General features: G+C 43.2%; 1 protein-coding gene across 5 annotated transcripts in view; it reads left to right on the top strand.

Annotated features, from left to right (window-relative positions):
• cep170aa (centrosomal protein 170Aa) overlaps positions 1 to 20009 on the top strand; it is a 30732-nt gene that overhangs the window by 2181 nt on the left and 8542 nt on the right. For all 5 annotated transcript variants that reach the window (XM_077495005.1, XM_077495004.1, XM_077495003.1 and 2 more), the window contains exons 2-13: positions 5742 to 5886; positions 7922 to 8011; positions 9578 to 9659; positions 9968 to 10023; positions 10120 to 10339; positions 12204 to 12335; positions 14158 to 14304; positions 15096 to 15401; positions 17635 to 17994; positions 18335 to 18615; positions 19028 to 19117; positions 19853 to 19970. In XM_077495005.1, coding sequence (XP_077351131.1) covers positions 5782 to 5886; positions 7922 to 8011; positions 9578 to 9659; positions 9968 to 10023; positions 10120 to 10339; positions 12204 to 12335; positions 14158 to 14304; positions 15096 to 15401; positions 17635 to 17994; positions 18335 to 18615; positions 19028 to 19117; positions 19853 to 19970 — 1987 coding nt within the window. In that variant the 5' untranslated portion in view covers positions 5742 to 5781. The remainder of the gene's footprint in view (positions 1 to 5741; positions 5887 to 7921; positions 8012 to 9577; positions 9660 to 9967; positions 10024 to 10119; positions 10340 to 12203; positions 12336 to 14157; positions 14305 to 15095; positions 15402 to 17634; positions 17995 to 18334; positions 18616 to 19027; positions 19118 to 19852; positions 19971 to 20009) is intronic.

Here is a 20009-nt window from a genome sequence, read left to right as displayed (position 1 = left end):
GAACTTTTTGGCCATAATTCCAAAAATTATTTTTGATTGAGGCGGCGCGGTGATGAGTGGTTGGCACGTCTGCCTCCCAGTGCTGAGGACGCAAGATCGAGTCTGGGCTTAATATTTTTTATTTTTTTGGCTTATCTTTCCCAAAAATGTTGACTTGACTTTGGAGGTTGCCATTGTATGTGATTGTAATGTAATTTTGCCCTGAGGTAGATCTGATGTTGTTGATAAGCTTCTCCTTGACTAAAAATAGCAACGGTAACTATCACTTCTGCCCGAGTAGAAATGTTAAAGAAGGTCATGTAGGGTTTTTTTTTTTTTTTTGCAATGTGTTTTCCACAGTTGCGATGAACTGGAAAGTCAGCAATGTCAAATATTTTCAGCGTTCTTGTTATGGAACATCATGGGCGTTCCTCAATTTCTTTTTCCTGCATTTAACACCATAAAAAATAAAAAACTAACCACGTGTGACCCTCACATCTGTTTCGGGGTGTGACGCACTCCCATCCTATTTTCTGTTATTTTGTGCTTCAAATATTAATCTCTTATTTGTGTAGCAGTTCTCGTTCTATTCTGATTGTTGTCATGTTGTCATGCTAATGTTGACGTTGCCCTGCAGTGTGAGAGTACAGAGTTCCTTTTTTTTTTTTTTTTTTTGGTCTGTGGTGGAGTTTTACGCCAGTACAGCGTCAACTTTGAAGAAGTGATCGCGTGTTTTGAAAGGAAAGCAGATGCTCCGGACTTGTGTCTCATTCATTGTCTTGGTTTGTTATCTCAATGCTGCGAGATGAGCATTGAAATATTTCAGCTGTTATTGTTCTTTAATGTCAGATTTTCTGTAGTTGGCTGGCAACCAGTTCAGGGTGTTCCCCGCCTACTGCCCATAACTAGCTGGGATAGGCTCCAAAAAAGGCAAACTGTTGACTTCTACCGTCAATGGGAAAGCTACTGCTAGTAGTGAACTTTTGCTTGAATTTTGAGGCCATTTTTTTATATATAAGTGGAGACATTTTTCTCCTTATTATCCATTGAGCTAATCAGTAAAGCTTGTTTGTCATGGTGGCTTGCTGCACAAGTTCATGACATGCATGAAGCAGCATATTTCCATATGTGGGTCTTTGGGTCATGAGGTGCACGGAGGCCACTGAGCATGTGGTGCATTGTGTCCTACAGCTCGCAGTGTGTCTGCGTGTGTGTGCATTTGTGTAGGTCTGAGTGTTTGTGTGTGCCAATAACAATGCAGCAGGGGAAACGGGCGCTGGCTAAATAGACGTGTGTGCTTGTTTGTTCGTTTTCGCCAACTGTTCATGTGCTACTTACTGCCTTTTGATGCCATACGGTTGCGTATAGGACCCCCCCCCCCCCCCCCTTTACTTCATATGCAAGCCACAATAACAAAAAAAACTATATGTGCTTCTGTAATATACACACAAGATGGTATACTGATCCTCGAGTGCATAAATCTCTTCCCCAAATATTTCACACGGCCACATATTGATCTGTCTGTGTTGACGCCAGCGTAATTCGAGGATCTGTTCAACTACGGCAACTGTCAAATGTAATGAAGTGCTCACACAAAAGAAGCATCGACTGCGTTATTCATATTACGCTCCATCTTGTGCCTCTGAAAAACGCTACAAACGGAATATAACTGTTTATTAATGCGCATTAGTGACAGTGTTAAACATTAGCTGCATTTATTCTTTAAGTATTCAGTATGTCGTCAAGGAGCAGATTCTTGTTTTGTCAGTTTGAAGAGAGGCTATTGATTGTACTAATGCTTTCTTTGTGTGTATATCTTCTTCAATAGCCTCAAGGGATGACAATAGCTCCTTCTGTCTGTCGGCCTGTCTGACTATCTGACTGACCGACCGACCACAGATTGTTTAGTTGTTTAGTCTTTTGATGCTGCTTTGTTTTGTGGTCTGCGCTGCATTCGCCCCCTCAGGGTCCGGGCTCATCTTTTTCTTCTCTTGGGACACCTCAGAGCTGACAAAGACATTTTCTTTGTCCGTCGTTTCGCATCTTGGGCTACATCAAACAGCCCTAACTGATCCCAGGTCAGCATTCTCAGTGATAGGCGCCCCTCAATACGCTTCGCCTTTAATTGCTTTTCACTAATGCCTTGAGGTTGCTTCCGTCCTTTTGTTGACATCCACTGAAGTTTAACAAAGAAAGCACTTAAAAAATAAAATAATGCAGCTTCTTTGTTAACCAAAAACATCACATTTATTTTTGAAAATTCTGATAGTCTACTAACTGTTCAGGGCCAACATAACCAGAGCTAAAATATACTAAGGTGCCTTTTTAGAATGCAATTGAAAATCCCATACCACTTATTATATTTCAAACTTTTAAACACAGTGGTTCACAAGCTTTTCATTTTTAAAAGAAAAAAATAAAAGTAGTGCTCCAGTACCACAGTGATAACCAACATTAAAACATGGCTACGTAGTACCCGCCTAATAAGAATCAAAACAACAGTTTTTATTCCTAAAAAGTATTTTTCTTATTGCAAGCCACTGTGACATTGTGCACCATTTGAACATTAAACACCGTGCTTAAAAATAGCTAGTTATAACTTAATGAAATTGTATTGCACAAAGGAAAATGTCTAAAAACAAACGTGCAACTGAAATTTAGCTACTAAAATGGTCAAGACAACTGAAGTCTACTTAATAAATGTACTGTACCTAAAGAAAACTAGTGATATATAAGTACAATATATATATGTTTTTATTTTACGACATGCTTGTGGACCTCTGCCTCAGGTGGATGTCACGATTGTCACCACCACGTTTGTTCGCACCTTGGAGAAGTGCGACTTGTTCTGCTTCGCAGCGAAACTACAATATCAACTACATTTTCGTTGCTGTTGCTGTGGAGTAGAACCAAAAATGCTTCATAGCTCACTCACTATTATGTTAGCGGCTGTATTTGTAGTTTTTAGCGCAAACGTGGCTTCGTTTGGTGCTGTCGACAACCGCGCCCTTCTACGAGGGACGAGTTTGGCGAGTGTGACCGCAGCGCGAGTCGGCCCTTCTTCCTCAAGCTGCTCCCACTCACTCTGTCTGCGTCTGTTACATTTTCTTTTGTCCGCGTGTGTCATTGGTCAAACCGTGCGAGTCGTCGACTTGGTCATGATGCCGCGCCAAAAGTTCCCAGATGTTGCGTCAAGCCGACGAAGCGAGCGTGCATCATCTTTCTGAGTCTGCCCGTTTGTGTGTCTGCGATTGTCTGTTTAAGAGGTCACAGATTTCTAGATGACGCAGATATAAAAATAGAATTGAAAAAAAACAACTTATTTGAATGCACATTCCGCCGTTTGTTACGGTGTCGACTTGATGGCTTTGCCTTTGATTTTCAATTGATGAGTGTCCCCATCTCGAGGAAGCGCTCCTCCTGAGACTCTCCAGCTCCTCCACACAAAGAATTCAGTCATCTCGGAATAATCCCACCCTTTCACTCCCCAGTGTGTATGTGCACATGTGATGTGTGTGTGTGCGCATCAGATTGTGCGTCGGGGTCTATGGGTTGGGGAATTTCCTGCTCAAAAGCATGAGATAACCATTATTCTTCATTTGCACCATGCATGACACAGTTGCACAAAATGGAGGTGAGGCACTCTTGTACAACTGTGCAGGAACCAATTTATTAGGTGCACCTGCATAATCGAAAGTGGGGTACACATACTGATTTTTTTTTTAATTATTTTTTTTTTTTTATACATTACTAGTTGTTAAAATGTGATACCAACACATGATGAGAAAAAAAGATCCCCAAACAAACCCAGAAAGTCAAATGAACAGCAAAACGTGCAAATCCTTTGATGCTCACAAAACGTTTCAAAGTGGTTGACAAATTCCTGCAATGCTATCGTGCCCACGGCCCCCCCCCCTCACGCCGTGACCGCACAATAACCGCAGCGTGCCAAGTTGGCGAGAACGCGGTCGAGGCTGCAAAGGAAGTGTTCCGGCTTGTGTGGCGTCGTTAACGCAAACCCTTCACTCGCTAGCGACCACACACGAAAACACCGCACAGCTGGAGCAACGCTGTTTGGGGAATGAATTATCATCTTTGTAAAGTGAATCTTTGACATAGTCCTCGGATTGGATAATCACGGCCATTTTGAAAAAAAAAATTCCCGCATCTTTCCCTTTTGAGCCATTACTCGGCCGAGTTTGTTTTTTGCTTTGACTTGCGAGCAAAAATTGAAGATAACCAGAGCAAGGTAGCAGCTAACGCTATGAGCAGTAGTTTTGCAGATTGAGAACAAATTCTTTCTAATAGTTAAAAAAAAATGGCTTCAAGCTCTTTATTGCCACTCCCATTTACTTTCAAACTAAACCCAAAACAAAGAGAATATGTTGTGCAAATAAAACAACCACACAGCATTTTCTTAGGGATTTCTGCTAGCTTTAATTTGAAAAACAATGCAAGAACCATAGACAGGCTAATAAATAGCATTTTGGTGTTACATATCTGCGCTTTACGAATTTTCTCCTACTGCGGGTGGGTCGGGTAGATAAGATATCAAGTCTCACATGTCATTCACAGTAATAAAAATGAGAAGGAAAAGAGTTTAGAGCTCACATTTAATCTAACCTAGCCCATCGTGAGTACACCTGACCACATAATATGAGAACAGACTCCCATGGCAAATACAAACTGTCGCAGTAGTTTACAGTACTTTCATTCCAGCTACGTCAGAAAAAGCTTAAATGTCCATCCTGGAACGTATTTCTTGTGTTGGTTCCCTCATATTGCAAATGTTGTGCGAGGGTGCACTAAGATTATTATTTTTTTACCCGAGGGATTATTGAGTTGGTATACCAAGTACTTATGAGGTCAAGTGAACACGGGCTTAGCTCAATAATCGTTAATTCCCTCTTTGACAAGCCTTTCTTGGCACCTTTTTCACACGCGCCTGTTTTTTTTTTGTTTTGTTTTTTTCAGTGCCTCTTTCAAATTGAGGCAAAGATCAGGAGGAGTATTTAACCCTGGACCAAAAACGAAGGTGTAACTTGTGATCTTGTCTTTTTCCCAATCACCCTTCAACTTTGTTTCACTGTCATCTGGTGACAACGCAGTGGAAAATTCAATAACGAAAATATCCTTTCATGTGCCGTGATTTACAGCCAGCGAGACGTCTTCAATTCCGCTCGCGATAAACATGCAATTTTAGCGGCGGTTAAAGAGAAAACAAGTTATTATTTTCAATGGGCTATTGCACAGCTAACTTGCCAGTCAGCGTGTTTTTGTTTGACCTCCTTTCCAGCTCATGGGAAGGAGAGCGAGGGTGGCGGTGGGGCGAATAACGGTCCTGCTGGGAAGGCTGGCCAACATTCCTACATCACTTCCTCCGCCGACATCTGGCAATAATCAGGGCGAGAGGGGGAGAAAACGTGAGGATATGTCATACAGGCTGGCTTAGGCGGTTGCTCAGCCAGGCGTCATATTGCAGCACTGCTCAATCTCATTCCAACTACTGGCCGAGTCAAATGGAGAATTGTTTTGATTTTATGCACTAGAGTCTTCCCTCAAATTCTGTCGTTATACTCGCTTTCAAATATAGTAAAGTCAAAGTATGCCTTCTTAAATATACTCAAGTAAAGTGCAGATACCTAAAAAAAAAAAAAAATACTGTATTAACAAGATAGTTTTACTTATTTAAATTCCACCACCCGTTACATGATGACACATTACGAACTAACGATGACTGCATGTTGTCCCCTTCCTTGCAGGTGTGTACTGTGTAGCGCAAGCAGCTGCAGCGGTGCAGACATGAGCGTCACCTCCTGGTTCCTGGTGAGCAGCGGGGGGACTCGCCACCGGCTGCCCCGCGAGATGATCTTTGTCGGGCGCGACGACTGCGAGCTCATGCTTCAGGTGAGGACAATACGCAAAATATACTTGCTTGAGCTACAAGGATGTAGGATTTGGCTTGTTAAGTTGGCTCGGCTAGGATTTTGTCCTCTCTAGTGGCAGCGGCGTGCGTGCGTGTGCTACACCTGCATTAGCAAAACATGTTTACGCGCGCGCTGAGTCAGTGTCCATGTAGCCGTAAAGAGAGACTTCATTGCCTGCGAGCTTGTTGAATACTTGTGGTCATTGCACTATTAATAGAAAGTGGGGCAGATATTTGGATGAGATTTATTTCCTGTGGTGCCAGGTTTGCAGCACTCTTCGCCATCATGACTTTATACTTCAAGTTTGGTAGCATACAGTGCATGTCTGGTGGAAATTGCACATTTTTTTTTTTCATCATTTATCTGTCATCACATTGACAAACACAGTGGTACATCAACTTTTCAATTTTTCCGGATGCCAGATTTCACTGTCAAACGAATTAAATACATATTTTAAATATTGGTCTGTGATATTTTTATCCCCCCCCCCCCCAAAAAAAAAGCCTTAAACTTCTCAAGCTGCTGGCCACCTCTGCTAAAAGCAGCTGCATCCTTAATTAAACAGATAATTCAATAATAACCCTGAAAAGAAACTATTAATAAACCACCAAAATATTTGATTGGAAAATACTCAACTAGAAAAACAAATGTGCTGGAACAAAAAATATTACAAAAGAAGAAAACTTAAAAAAAATATTAGGAGCAAAAATAGTATATGAAAAATTCAAAATGGTAATGACAAAAGTTTTAGAAAATACAAAATGTCTTCAGATTGTAAAAAAACAAAAACACATAAAAAAAAATGCTCAAGAAAATATTTGCAGATATGTGTTGAAAGTTATTAAAAGCTTGTATATTAGCACAATTGGATCTAAATGTTCTTTGGGTAGCACCCGGTTGTACACCTTCATGCATTTTATTTTATTCTATGTGATGGGGGGGAGTGGAGTCCTGCATCTGTATTAGGAGCACACCCTCAAAAGGAACAGCTTCTTCCGTGCCTCAACCCTTCACACAGTTTCACAAAAATCGGTTGAGTCGTTTGTGCAATCGTGCAGAAGCCAATGAAAACATAACCTCTTTGGCAGGGGTAAAAATAGCTTGCCGTGTCTCTTTTTCCCAGCTGGCCTGACTGCTGTCACAGTCTGTTTCTGCCATAATCCGTCTCTTTTTCTGATGCAATGGCATGTAAAAAGTTCATCTCAATGTCTATTGACGGACCTCCTTGCTGCTCTGTGCTATTTTATATTTTGCTGGGATTTTTTGGGGGCATTTTTTTTGGCTGGAATCTTTTTCAAGTTTCTTGTAGTTGTAGTGTGACCGCTCCAACGAGCCATCGTCTACTTATTGTATCGCGCGCCTGATAAATCCCAACCAACAATACACGACTGGCATCAAGCATCGTGATCTTCGAGTTGAAACTTTTGCAGCGCAGTCGGTAGTCACATCTGTGCGCTTTAGTGAGCGAACCGCCGTGTGTGGTAAAACAAAAGTCGGCTCCATCCAAGCGTGAGGTCAAACAAGCGGCTCAATCCGTCTCGATCCCCTTTGATCCAGCCTAATCTCGCTAAGGTAATCTGTATTATGGTTGGCTCGCTCGAGGTGCTTCTCAAGGCTTTCCTTCTTCTGCATTTCAGCACTTATCGAGACGTTTCTCTCCCAGATGGAGAAATTAAAGGCGTGAGCGTTAGATGCTGGTGGGAATTCCTTTACGTTGCGCGAGCGAGGCAAAGCAAATCTCACGGTGACATTGACGCCTGAAAGCATTTCTCCATCTGACCCTGACATGCTCCGAGGAATAATAACAGCATTCCTCATCATCGTCCCCCAGAAAATACTTCACACGAGAGCACACGCAACCTTCGAATGGTTTGTGTGAAATGATTTCCATTCTTCAGTCACGCAGTCGTCATGTGACCAGGAACTGATGAACACTTTGCACTCAATGACCTGAAAGCATTTTTCAACCCTCATCTGTAAACTGTGCGCGCCGTGTTTTATTTTGTCCTTTGCAGTCGCGCAGTGTGGACAAGCAGCACGCCGTCATCAACTACGAGCCCGGCTCGGACGAACACAAGGTCAAGGACCTGGGCAGCCTCAATGGGGTGAGCGCTTCAAAACAAAACATGCAGATGAGTTAAGAATACAAAGAAAGAATCCTGATGGATACGGCGGGACGGGGGTTAGACGAAGATTAAATCGGAGAGGTTAATTTGTTTTCGTCAGTCAATAGAACCCACTAATTGTCTTCACCTAATCAATCGGGCCTGAGGTTTATTTTGAATGTTAATGTTACCAATGTTCACTCAATTATTCAAATGCCTTCCAATCTATTAGGCAAAAGACACGGTTGCAACACAGAGACGGCCTTGGGGCCGTCAATGATATTGATTGACGGTGTGCGAGTGTTTCGCAAGCCATTTGCAGGATGAGCCCTGCTGCGAAAAGTGAAAATCCTCGAGTAATTGATGCGCCCACAGCAGGTTTACAATTGAAATCGCTGATATAAATAAAGATGACTTGACTTGCCTATATTGCCACAAGATGGTGACCAAGCACCACTTTTTTCTTTTAGACAGAGCTATGGCCTGTAGAAGTAAAAGTTCCTCCTCTCACTTCATCAAAGGTTGTTGGCACCAAGATGCCAAAACAATACCTTGATATTGCTAGTTGTAAGAGACTATAAATTATAATTTTGTCAAAAACATACACAGTGGGTAAAAAAAAAAAAAAAAGTCTACACACCCCTGTTCAAATGCCAAGTTTTTGTTTGACCTTGGTTTCATCGGACTGTAAAGCATTTTCCCGCGTGTTTGGGAGATTTAAAATCAAGATTGAACTATTTGGCCGTAATTTCAAACATAGTGCGACATGTCACTGCTTCTCACCAAACCTACAGTCAAGCATGCTGGTGGCAGAATCCGGCTTAAGTGCCGTTTTTCTTGAAACAGCGGCTCTAAACAAGGTGGAAGGAATTGTGAACAGCAGTCAAGTGTTAGCACAAAACCTTCAGTCTTCTGCTCGCAACTTCGGGAGTACAAAATATGTCACGAAGAGCCTCCTAGATCATCTGGAATTTATTTATGATTAATTACAGGCAATTTAAATGGGTGCAGATGTGGTGTGCTGACTCCCATTTATGATGTGATTGGTTAATTCTTTCTTAACACTTTAAATGGTGGCCTATATTCGTCTGTATGAAAAAACATTTTCTGTCCCACATAACTCAACGCGAGGTTACAGTTGCCATGTGGTGTTTAGTCATGTGCAGTGATTACTGCCCCCTCCGTTTCCCCCCCACCGCCGCTTTGGACGCATACGCAAGTCGCTCACATCCTTTGCAGATCTTCAACAGGAAGTCCGAGTCAGAGACGCTTCCTGCTGTGTCACCCACCATTCACTTGTTGAGACGGATTGAAGGGAACTTTCCGGCTGCTGACTCAGGAGATTTGTAGAGTCTGTTTTGTGTTTGGGACATTTTCTGACTGTTTTCTGTGCTCATTTACTGACACGTTGAGCACACTGACTTACACAACTGAACAAAAATAAAAAAATAAATTAGTAGTCCACACTTGAATATTTCCAGACAAAACGGTTTAAATAAATCAGTAAGATACAGATGAAAAATAACTGATAGTCCAGCTCTGATTTCCAGCCTTTTCTCCCTACAGACTTTTGTCAACGATGTGCGCATTCAAGAGCAGATGTACATCACCCTCAAAATGGAGGATAAACTGAGGTTTGGATATGATATCCTTCAACCGCCCCCACACATCCACCCATGGTGTTCCTCAGGGAAATGCACTGATCAAAATATATACAGGACTGTCTCGGAAAATCAGCAATGTTAAAACAATAAAAGGCTTGCAATATTTCAGTTAATTTGTAATGAATCCAGAACGTATGGCATTTCTGCTTATTTAATTGCATTACAGAAAATAATGGACAATATTCAAATTTTCTGAGACAGTCCTGTACAGGTCAGCGGGGAAATGTTCCATACACCTGCAACTGTTACTGTTGTGCGTGTACTTGTTTCCTTAACTTGGTTCTCTCACATACCAACTGGTTCACGGTGGAGCGAGGCGAGCTCACCGTGCCCGAGGAGGCTCTCAAGGTGAGATCACGGCACAGCGCCCCCGCCCTGCATAAAAAAAAAATAAAAAAAAAGGAGCCGTACCGGCCCTCATCGTGCTCCGTCTTCCATTTGCAGCATGAAAAATTCACCAGTGGCCTCCAGCTGAGCAAGAAGCCGTCCAAAGGTGAAACCACCAGCAGCAAGTCCCCCATTAAGACCGCATCAAAGACGCCAAAGTCTCCCAGTGGCGGCACCCCCAGGCCCGGCCAAACAACAACAGATGGGGTCTCTCCCTCCAAAGAGCCCCCACCACACAAACCTGCAGACTCTCACAAAACGGAGGAAAGGATTGGAGGTGAGAACAAAAAGACAAACGTGGAACAAACTAAAAGGGCGGACCGCCGCCAACACCTTCATCCACGCACAAGTCCTGTGTATGCCTGATTTTTTTATTTTTTTAATCATGATTTATTTGTGGAGAAATGTAAGAAAATCTTTATCTGGATCTGGCTATGGCCCTACTCTATATTCGCGGCAGGAATTTTTCTTTTTTATGTACTCGTGCTGACAAAGAAGAAAGCAAAAAAAACGTCTTTGGCAGAGGTAACAAGCTTAAACTTTTATATTTCCCATTTCTATTATGGTTAATATCAACATGACTTGTAACAACATTTTTGTCATTTGGTTTTTATTACTGCATTAAAAAAAAAAAAAAGTGAAAATGGGAAGTTGGCCATATTGATGTCCAAAAATAGTGAAACCACACCTCGGATTTAACACACAATTCCACTGTTTGTATTGTTCAGGTTTTTTATTTTATTTTTATTATTATTATTTTTTTAATGATGTCTTTCTCCTTTAAGAAAATGCACGCTTGCTGGGGTTTATTTTTTAATTTATTTATTTTTTGGTGAAGGGTCTTTACCCCCTTTGCCAACATGCGCTTACTTCGTTTCAACATGAGTATTTGAGTTCCTAATCATCGACATCACTCACCAGCAGGGGTCCTGCTTAAGCTCCAGATGTTGAAACAAGGCCACACGGAGCTTGCGTTATCATTTGAGATTAGGCAATCGAGTGCCATCGTAATATCAAGCCATATGCTAATGCCAGTATTGCTTTTTATTCACGCGCGTATTCGCAGATGTGCCCATACAACAGTACACATTGGGGAACAGTACAAACGTCGATATTCAGTTTGATGTCTGCCCATCTGCCAAATGAGAACCTTTTGTGGTTCTGTAGAACTACACACAGGACATAATTCCATTTTATGTAGGAAGGACCTCCACCTATGGCCCGCAATTTGGCAGGCAACATCCATAATTATGCCGCTCGAGTGTGATTAAGCCAGGATTGGGCGCACTTAGGTGAAGGACGAGGATTTGTTTTAAAGAATAACCTAATAATAATTATGATATCCTGTGCAGTTTAAGACACAAGTTGTCACAAATGCTTATCAGATGTCTTCTTTCATTCTCTGTTGCTAATTCAAGGTTTAATTTTCTTCCTAGCTTGGTTTATCATCACATAAATCTGACATTCCTACATGAAATTGTTTTAGAACAAATGGGGGAATTTTTGAGGATATAGGTCTATTTTTTTTACACATTTTTTTTAATCAGAATAGAAAGCATGCAATTACAAGAATACCATTTTATTTTTTAAATTGCCTGGCTAATAATGTAACTTTCTTCCCTCATTAAAGTTTGACGGTACTAACATAATAGCATATGACTATTTTGGGAAACAAATCGACTTTTTGTCCTAATAAAATACCAAGTAAAATAAGTTTAGAATTTGTTAAAATGACTTTATTCTTAAACATCACTTTTATAAAAACAAAAACCTTTTTATCTTAGCATTAAAACTTTTTTTTTTTAATCTAAATTCCTCATAACATTCCTTTTTTTCCCCTCCTCAAATTGGCAATGTGTTAAGATCCTATGTCATTTGGGAGTACAAATTATAGGTGTGCTTTAATTGCAAAAATGCTACACTGTAAGTGTTACTTGGACCGAAAAAGTTTAAAAAGGAAAAGTACAAGAGATGATAAACGCAGACAGGAACTACTTACTACACACACACACACACAAAAACAACAACTTGGCGTTGCACCACCATGAATACTTTGTGGGTGGCACTATTTAAAGTACAAAAAAAAAAGTTACACGATTCCACGGTACGTCAATTAAAATGTGTGCCCATGCCGTCTCCAGTGGATGTTGCGGCTCTACCTCGCGGGACCCCCCTGTACGGCCAGCCGGCGTGGTGGGGGTACGGGGACGCCGATGACGAGAATTCTTTGAAGCAGGAAATCAAGACGCCCGGCAAAAAGCACGAGCTCGCAGGTGGGACATTTGTCAATTCAATTTCACATCTGACAGCTTTTTTTTGACATCACAGTCATGAAATTGAGACAGCGCCCCATTATATCCCCTCTTGTTTGTGTCCAAACAGACATTTTGTTTGTGGTGATGTACGTTCAAGTCTTTTTTTCACAGAACTGTCTATATATGTGTGCCTGGCCGTCTGACGTTAACTGATGCCGCGTAGCCAGAGTAACAGGATTAAGGACGAAAGCAGTGGTCAAAGAGCTTAGCAATATCAAATCAGTTTGGCCCAGTCTGGTTTAGAGGGAAAGGGGGGGTGAGGGTAGGGGGGGGCTGTTACCCTAAAGCGGCCTCAAATCTCTCGTCACATCTGGATGGACACTGTGGCAGCATCTTCAACTGCCAGATTGGTTTTTATTGCCAGACATGCAGCTTCCATGTGGATTTGAGCTATTTTTGTCGTCATTTTAGGATTTTTTTTTAGGATTTTAGGAGTGTAAGTGTCCGATTAGTGCAGTCGAATGGGATCGGCGACGTCTGCCGTAGAAGTAGGTGAGTGAGTGTGGCTGACTTCAAAAGATCTTTACGCGATACTTGTTTGTACGAACTTGCTCACTCTGTCTACTCCAATAGACGTGAGTATGTTTGAGGGCAAGTGAAGGGAAGATGGGGAGGCAGATTGAGGGCAGATTCTCACTGTGCTTGTGAGTGTGTGTGTTTTGTTTTTCTGCGCGTCTATTTCCTCTTTGCTTGGTGAATAGGCTATGTTGACGGAGCATACCCCCCCCCCCCTCGTGTATTGTCCCTTAGCCCGATTGGGTTACGCCGTGAGCACAGGCAGCTCCCCCATTCCTGCCATCACATACGCACACACGCACACGCGGAATTCAAATCGACCTCTCTGGATCGTTAGCCCAGCACACGCTAATTCTCAAGCAATGCCTCAGGATTTTGTACGCATCGGTTCGGTAACAAGCGTACGTCAAGGTTTGCCATTCAATCTCTACTTTTACTGCACGCGCTAATGCTGTTGTCGGCTCATGTTGCAGAGATTGACTAATGCTAAGTCTATTATTGCTTTTTATGATGCTTTGAAAGCATAGCTGAATCCTGTTTGACGATTCAACTGAAGGATTTACAGGCTTATGTATGCAAATTAATTGGATGGCATCATGCTTATTTATGACACGTTCAAGATAAGGAAAAAGCCAGTTCATCCCAGTTTCACAAACTGGTTTTCAAGTTAGAATAAAAAGGGGAATCTTTTTTCCCTTTCTGTTTGGATGTTGCATGTTGAGCATCCTTAACATCATAAAGTCCGAGTTGCACTCATCCCCAAAGAGGCTTACTCACCCAAAACACAGTTCCAAACTTCCAGCACGCCAACAACGCGCGTCACATTCGCCTGAAAGGCTTTCCTCACTATTTATACTTTCAGTATGTCAGTTTATATGTTTGCTTCTTAAGGTCACAGAACCGTATGTTGCCGCAACTGCTCCATCCTCAGCATGAAGCAGATGGCCCCTCTAATTTTGTGAGAGCAACGTTTATCACATTAACACACATCCCACTGAGGTTTCGTTTGTTCCCATTAAGACTGATGTGCCGGCACAGTAGGTTTTTTTTAACGTGTCCACCAGCACGTCTTTCACTGTTCACTTGCCTTGTCTACACGTAACGGACACCAAAGGCTCGTTTTCTCATAGAAGAGTAAGACTGAAGCCGCATTTTGCATCTATGTTATTAAACTAATCTGTCTCGAGTTGATCTATGTGACCTCCGGTATTGCCAACAGTTAAACGTGCTCACATCTTTATTATTATATTTTTTGTATTCACAGAAGGCAGAGAGGCTCGTCGTGGAGAGGACGGCCCCAACCCAGGCTACATGGAGATCCCGACCAAGGAAAATCATCACGTGGCCACCAACGGCATCCATGAAATACCCACCAAGGACACGGAGGGGGCCGGCTCACAAAGCAGTGCAGGTGAAGCAAGACGTGGACGCTTTCATTACGATTCGTTTAAGGACGCTTGCAGACGTTTCACTTCTAGATTTAATGGTAGAAATAACTATTATTCATATTCATTCATTCCTTTGTTCAATATAATAATTTGGGTTATGAATTCAAATAGGTGCAAAATTAGTCAGGGCCACTTTTGATTTTGAAAACAGACAGATGGCCGGATCATTTGTAGATGGTGGGGGGGTCTTATGTTTATGTAAAATATTTTAATTTAATCATTCGTTCTGTGGTTGTTTTTTATTTAATTATAGAACTTGTAATATACATTTGTTTATTTTACTTTGTTACAAAAAATCCATATCTAAATATAAATTCAAAAAATATATAATATAGTAATATATGGTTATTGACTCGGCATGACACTGCTTTGTTTTAGTGTTTTATGGTGTTTATTTTTTTGTTCTTATGCTATTAATTTGTTTTAACGGTCTTTTTTTTTTTATTTGTTTACTCCACTTTGTATGCATCAGTGGTTATTTTTAAAGTGCCTTAAACATACATTTTAGTTGAGTATTAATGAAATATTTAGATACATTTGAATAAACTAACAATAAAAAAGATCCATTAATGTAAATTGATGTAAGATATTACATTTTGCTTGATGTAAATGCTCAGAAGGAAGATTGTAACAGGTCCTATGCGGTCCACTGCCATATTTTGCCCACCAAAGCGCAATAGGGACAAAAGTATTGAAACACATGACAAGGAAATATTAGCTTCATTTCCTTACATCAACTGCATGTGCTCCACAGCGCAAGGCCACGCCTCCTTCACGATAGAGTTCGACAACACGTCCCCCGGGAGGGTCACCATCAAAGACCACGTCTCAAAGTTCACGCCCGGCCAGCACAGATCCCGCGCCAAGAGGAGCAGCGCGGGCAGCGGAGGGGCCGGGGGCAGGGACCTGAGCACGTTGCAGGCGGCCATGATGGCGTCGGAGAGCAAGGTGGCCGATTGGCTGGCGCAGAACGACCCCACGCTCATCCGCGGCGAGTCCACGGAGGACGACAGCAAGAGCAACAAGAGCGACGTGCCGGTGCATCTCAAAAGGCTGAAAGGTGAGCAACTGCGGCGGCGTTCGTCAGACACAAACGCTTTCGATTCTCATCGGAGTTACTGCGGCGTGCTCGCTTAATTAAATGGAGGCCAATTTATGATGATGTATGGGGGGAGGGGCGTCCTCTGACAGACAGGCGGCTGATGAAAATGGCTGGAGTGGAAAGCAGGGGCGCTCATTCAACATGGGGGGGGGGGGGGGGGGGGTTGCACTACATGCTTGTCAGTGTGTCTCGTCTAATTGGTGATTACGTTTGTCATCCGATTTGGAGCCTGCTAGATGTCTTAACATAAAAAAAAATTGTGTCGGAATCAAGCAAAGTGCGATTGGACTGATGAAGACGGGTTGTTTTGAGAAAACGACGGGCGGATGGGAACGCTACCACGGGTGCTGCTGACTGTGGATCTCGGGGAGTGGGCGGGCGGCAAACGTTCCTCCCCGAGATGCTGACCGCTGCAGGAACGCCAGCGCTGATTGGACGGAGAGAGGAAGTAGAGCAGAGTTAGTCGCCTGGGCGGGCCATGTGGTGGGAAGAGAGGTGGTGATGTCGCGGTTGTAGAAGGTTGACGAGACAAAGAGGCAGCTGATGGCAAGAATTCACAGAAAAGGGACTCCGCTTAAACCGCGACGGATGCGGGAACGTGTGGAAGTAAGTCATTTAGGAGCCGATTTAGGGCACCTGTCAGTCATTTCTCACGTCGATGCTGCATGTGCGCAAATTGAGCTGAGGCAATGGAAATGTATAATTTGTCCTACATGCATGTCGTAGTGATGTTAGGACTCAGAATATCTTTTTCCTTTCTTGTCGGGAATTGATTTTGATTGTCAAATGAATGTCAGAGTAGCTCAGCACTGTAAAAACGCCTTTCAGCTATTGTTACTGTATCTGAATGTTTTCAATTGTTAACATATGTTCAAAGGTGAATAACTCTTTGAGGTGAGTTGTTGAAACAAAAAGGTCACATCTGAATTAATATGTGAATTTGTCTTTCTGGGTCAGTCTTGAGATTGACAGGTGTGATACGTCCACTCGCTCACGGCTCGCTCAAAAGTCGACACAAGAAAAACCATTTCAAACGCTCGGTGACAAAAAATGTGTCTTCTGACCGCTCGTGAGAAATGTTGTTGGTGTGTTTGCATATATGAGCGTGTGTGAGCGGAGGCCACCGTGACTCGTGGTGGCAAGCAGTGCAGAGCGCCCGTGTCTCCTAAGTGACTCGTCTGTTCTCCACTAACAGCTTCTTTGTTTGCGCAGGAGGACAAAAACAATAAAGGCATTTGTTTATCAGCACATCTGTTGACCATTTAAACATTTTTGCTTTTTGAATGATTTACACTTTATTTATTTTTTTTAATGTCAAACATTCGTATAAGGCAGATGCAGAATCATGAGATCCTCTTCATAAGGACATCGCTTCCACTTAAATATCAGAACTCTGCAATGACCTCTCACATCACCGTTTTCTTCGATGCCTTAAAAAGCAGACATACCCTCATTTCCTTGCACCATCCCTCAAATCTCCTTTCACCACCCCCTACTTTCTTTTTATCCCCGAAGCCCATCTCCCCCCCCCCCCCTTTTGCTGCCGCCTCCTCATTGTCATCTTCTTCCTCTCTCTTTCACGAAGCCCCCAGTGGGCATTTGCTGGGCCAGCCTGGCACCAAGTCTGCCATGGCGCATCCAAATGGGCCATGATACAAATGTAAATTGTAGAAAAAGAATCTTGATTTCAAAAAGCCAAACAGTTTAAGAGTTGTAGCGTTTTTTTCTCCCTTGTGTTTTACCCACAGTGAATGTGCTTTCTCTTCTTATTTGCGGTTGCCTGATTCACACAACCACACACTTTTGTCGTACGAACCCCCTCATAGCTGCAGTTCTATCTTCATGAATTCACATATTTGCCTTTCATCCCCTGGAACCCGTCTTCATCGCTGTTCTCTGAAAAATCCACCTAATCTGTGTATTTTTGTGCACCATAAATTGCAACGATATGGTGCAAATCCCTGGCTAATAGGAAAGAGTTGAAGTGATATTTCCCGACTCTTCAAGATGTCAATAGAGGAGCGGAGTCAATCACTTATTTATTTATTCATTCATTCATTCATTCATTCATTCAATTCAAAGCAAGTCAGTGCTGGTGTTTACTGTGTTGAATAATGCCGAATAAAAATCATCCATCTTCCTGAATACTTAACATTTGCTGATGTTTAAGTGTCACTGCACATTCTTCTAGGAAGCAAACATGAGGATGGCACTCAAAGCGACTCTGAAAATGGCCTGGGCCTGCGCTTCGCCAGCCGGCGCCACGCCCTCGAGGAGCGTCTAAAAGCCGCGCACGCCCACGTGGGATTAGGAGGCGGCTCGGGAGCGGCCAGTGAGAACGCGGCGAGCGGGTCTCGAGGCGGCGGCGGCGGCGGCAGCCGCACGGCCTTTATGATCGAGTTCTACGACGAGGAGAACCCCCGCAAGCGGCGCTCGTACTCCTTTTCCCAGACTGCGCCGCTGCTGAGCGGAGCCAGCGGCGAGGGCCTGTGTCCGCAACCCCCCTCTCAACCCAAGGTGTTCAGCATTTCCACCTCGGCCGCAGACTCAGGTAACTGCTTTCTGCAGATGCACACGGGGTCTTCCAAAAATTTTCAAAATTCCAGGCTATTTACGTGGACATAGTTTTCATAAGTTATCGCACATTGAAAAAAAAAAAAGAAAAAAGTCTTCTTTGGCTACACACTACAGATGCTGCCTGCGGCTCAGCTGAAAACATAAAAGATAAATATGAAAAATATGGAAGAAATTGTTTATTCCTGCTTTGAGGTGATGCTATGGCATCATTGCTGCATCACTGCTTGCCTATGCATGATCTCGTATTTGATCTCCTTCAGAATATTCTGATATTCTCTCATTTGTGTTTCCTGCGTTGTGTTTATTCCCTCTAGGTAAAGTCCCGGCCCCGATCTCCGCCACAGTGGCTGCCGGCGCCCCCACGGCGGCCCGCGTGCTCCTCAAGCAGAGGTCGGAAGACCCGAGCATCGGCCGGAGCTCAATCAGCACGGGGCTGGCGACCGGAAGCCCCACCAGCCCCAGCGAGGACACCTCCGTCACGGGGCAAGCGGCCGCGAGGGAGGCGGGGGACAACCACAGCGATAATGGCACCTACACCATCGAGCTGGAAAACCGCAACTTGGAGGAGGAGGAGGCCAGGCGCATGATTGACAAGGTAGGGGAGTAGCTAGCAACTCATTCAGTCAGTTTTGATGGCAAGCCAACTGTTAGACTTTACGACACGAGCGACTCTACGAGGAGTGATATCATTAGAATTATTGGGCTTTGTTGGCCTGTAACGCAATGAAGTCAAAACAGCAAGTGTTCTGTTAATTCTTATCATTAGCTGACACTAATTGGAACGTAGCTCCTGCTACTTTTTGTGATCAGTTGGTTTGATGTCCCCTTGTTGCCACGGTGTCGACGACCGCCTAACTAAATTATATCTATTTTTTTTTACCCTCAACAGACTTCCATAATGACATGAGTAATGTTTAGAGTAGACACCATACAGCCTACTGTCTAATGTGATCTGATTGGTTCGCATGGTGTTGTATATAAGTGACATTGGATGCTTACATTTGTAGGTATTTGGGCTGCAGCAAAACCAGGACTCCTCCATATTGGATCTCCAAGGGGAGGGAAAAGGAAAAGAAGCAGGAGAGACAGGAAAGGAGGTAATATATATATATATATATATATATATATATATATATATATATATATATATATTTATTTATTTTTTTTGACAGTCAATTTGTGAGCTGTATACATACTGACACAAACTGAGAGCTATTTCTATGTCATCCCTCACTGCAAGCGACCTTTTCGTAAAGCAGATGGTTTTGATGCCGCTCTCGTATTAGATGTTATTGGGCGTGGTCTCGGCGAACACTTCAAAGAGTCGTAGCGGAGCCTCGAAATGCGAGTCGCGGTCACACCCATGGCTGGACGGGCTCGTCTTCTCCACCGTCCGTGGGAGTAGACGTGCCCTCCCTGAGAGTGACCTAGATCCCGCTAATGCCACCAAAAGACATTCTGCCCTGCAGGCAATCACATTGAAGAGGAAAGGCGCCAGTGTGCACGAGCATCAGCAAGTCTTTCTTCTATTGAGATGTTTGGCTGTCTTTTTTTTTTTTTTTTTTTCGCTCAAGGAGAACGACAAGCCATTTCATAGTTTTCTTTCATGTACCCTTGAGGTGTGATGTTTATTAGAATTTGGCAAGAGTGACCCTTGTCTACATATGAGCTGGGATTCGTGTTCCATTTTAAGCTAACAAACAGCCTCATTGTGTCACGTCTCCCACTACTTGATGCTTTCCCACCATCACGTGCTACATTATACATGAACGCCGTTCACCATCTGCCGCCTCTCCGCACTTTTCGCTTGAATATCGCTCGCCTCTCTTCAGGTTCCTCCGACGGACTCCAACTGGGTTTCCCAGTGGGCACATTTGGCTGCCAGCCACACCAGGACCGATCCGGAAGGTTCTGGAGCCGAGACCGCTAACTTCCAGGACAAGGAAAGAGGTACTTGCCTACACGGTCACCTCGCGCCACAGGTGGGGG

Source organism: Festucalex cinctus, chromosome 14 (genome assembly GCF_051991245.1).
Source record: "Festucalex cinctus isolate MCC-2025b chromosome 14, RoL_Fcin_1.0, whole genome shotgun sequence".
NCBI lineage: Eukaryota > Metazoa > Chordata > Actinopteri > Syngnathiformes > Syngnathidae > Festucalex > Festucalex cinctus.
The sequence above is the reverse complement of the archived record's forward strand: the minus strand, read 5'-3'. Positions and strand labels throughout refer to the sequence as shown.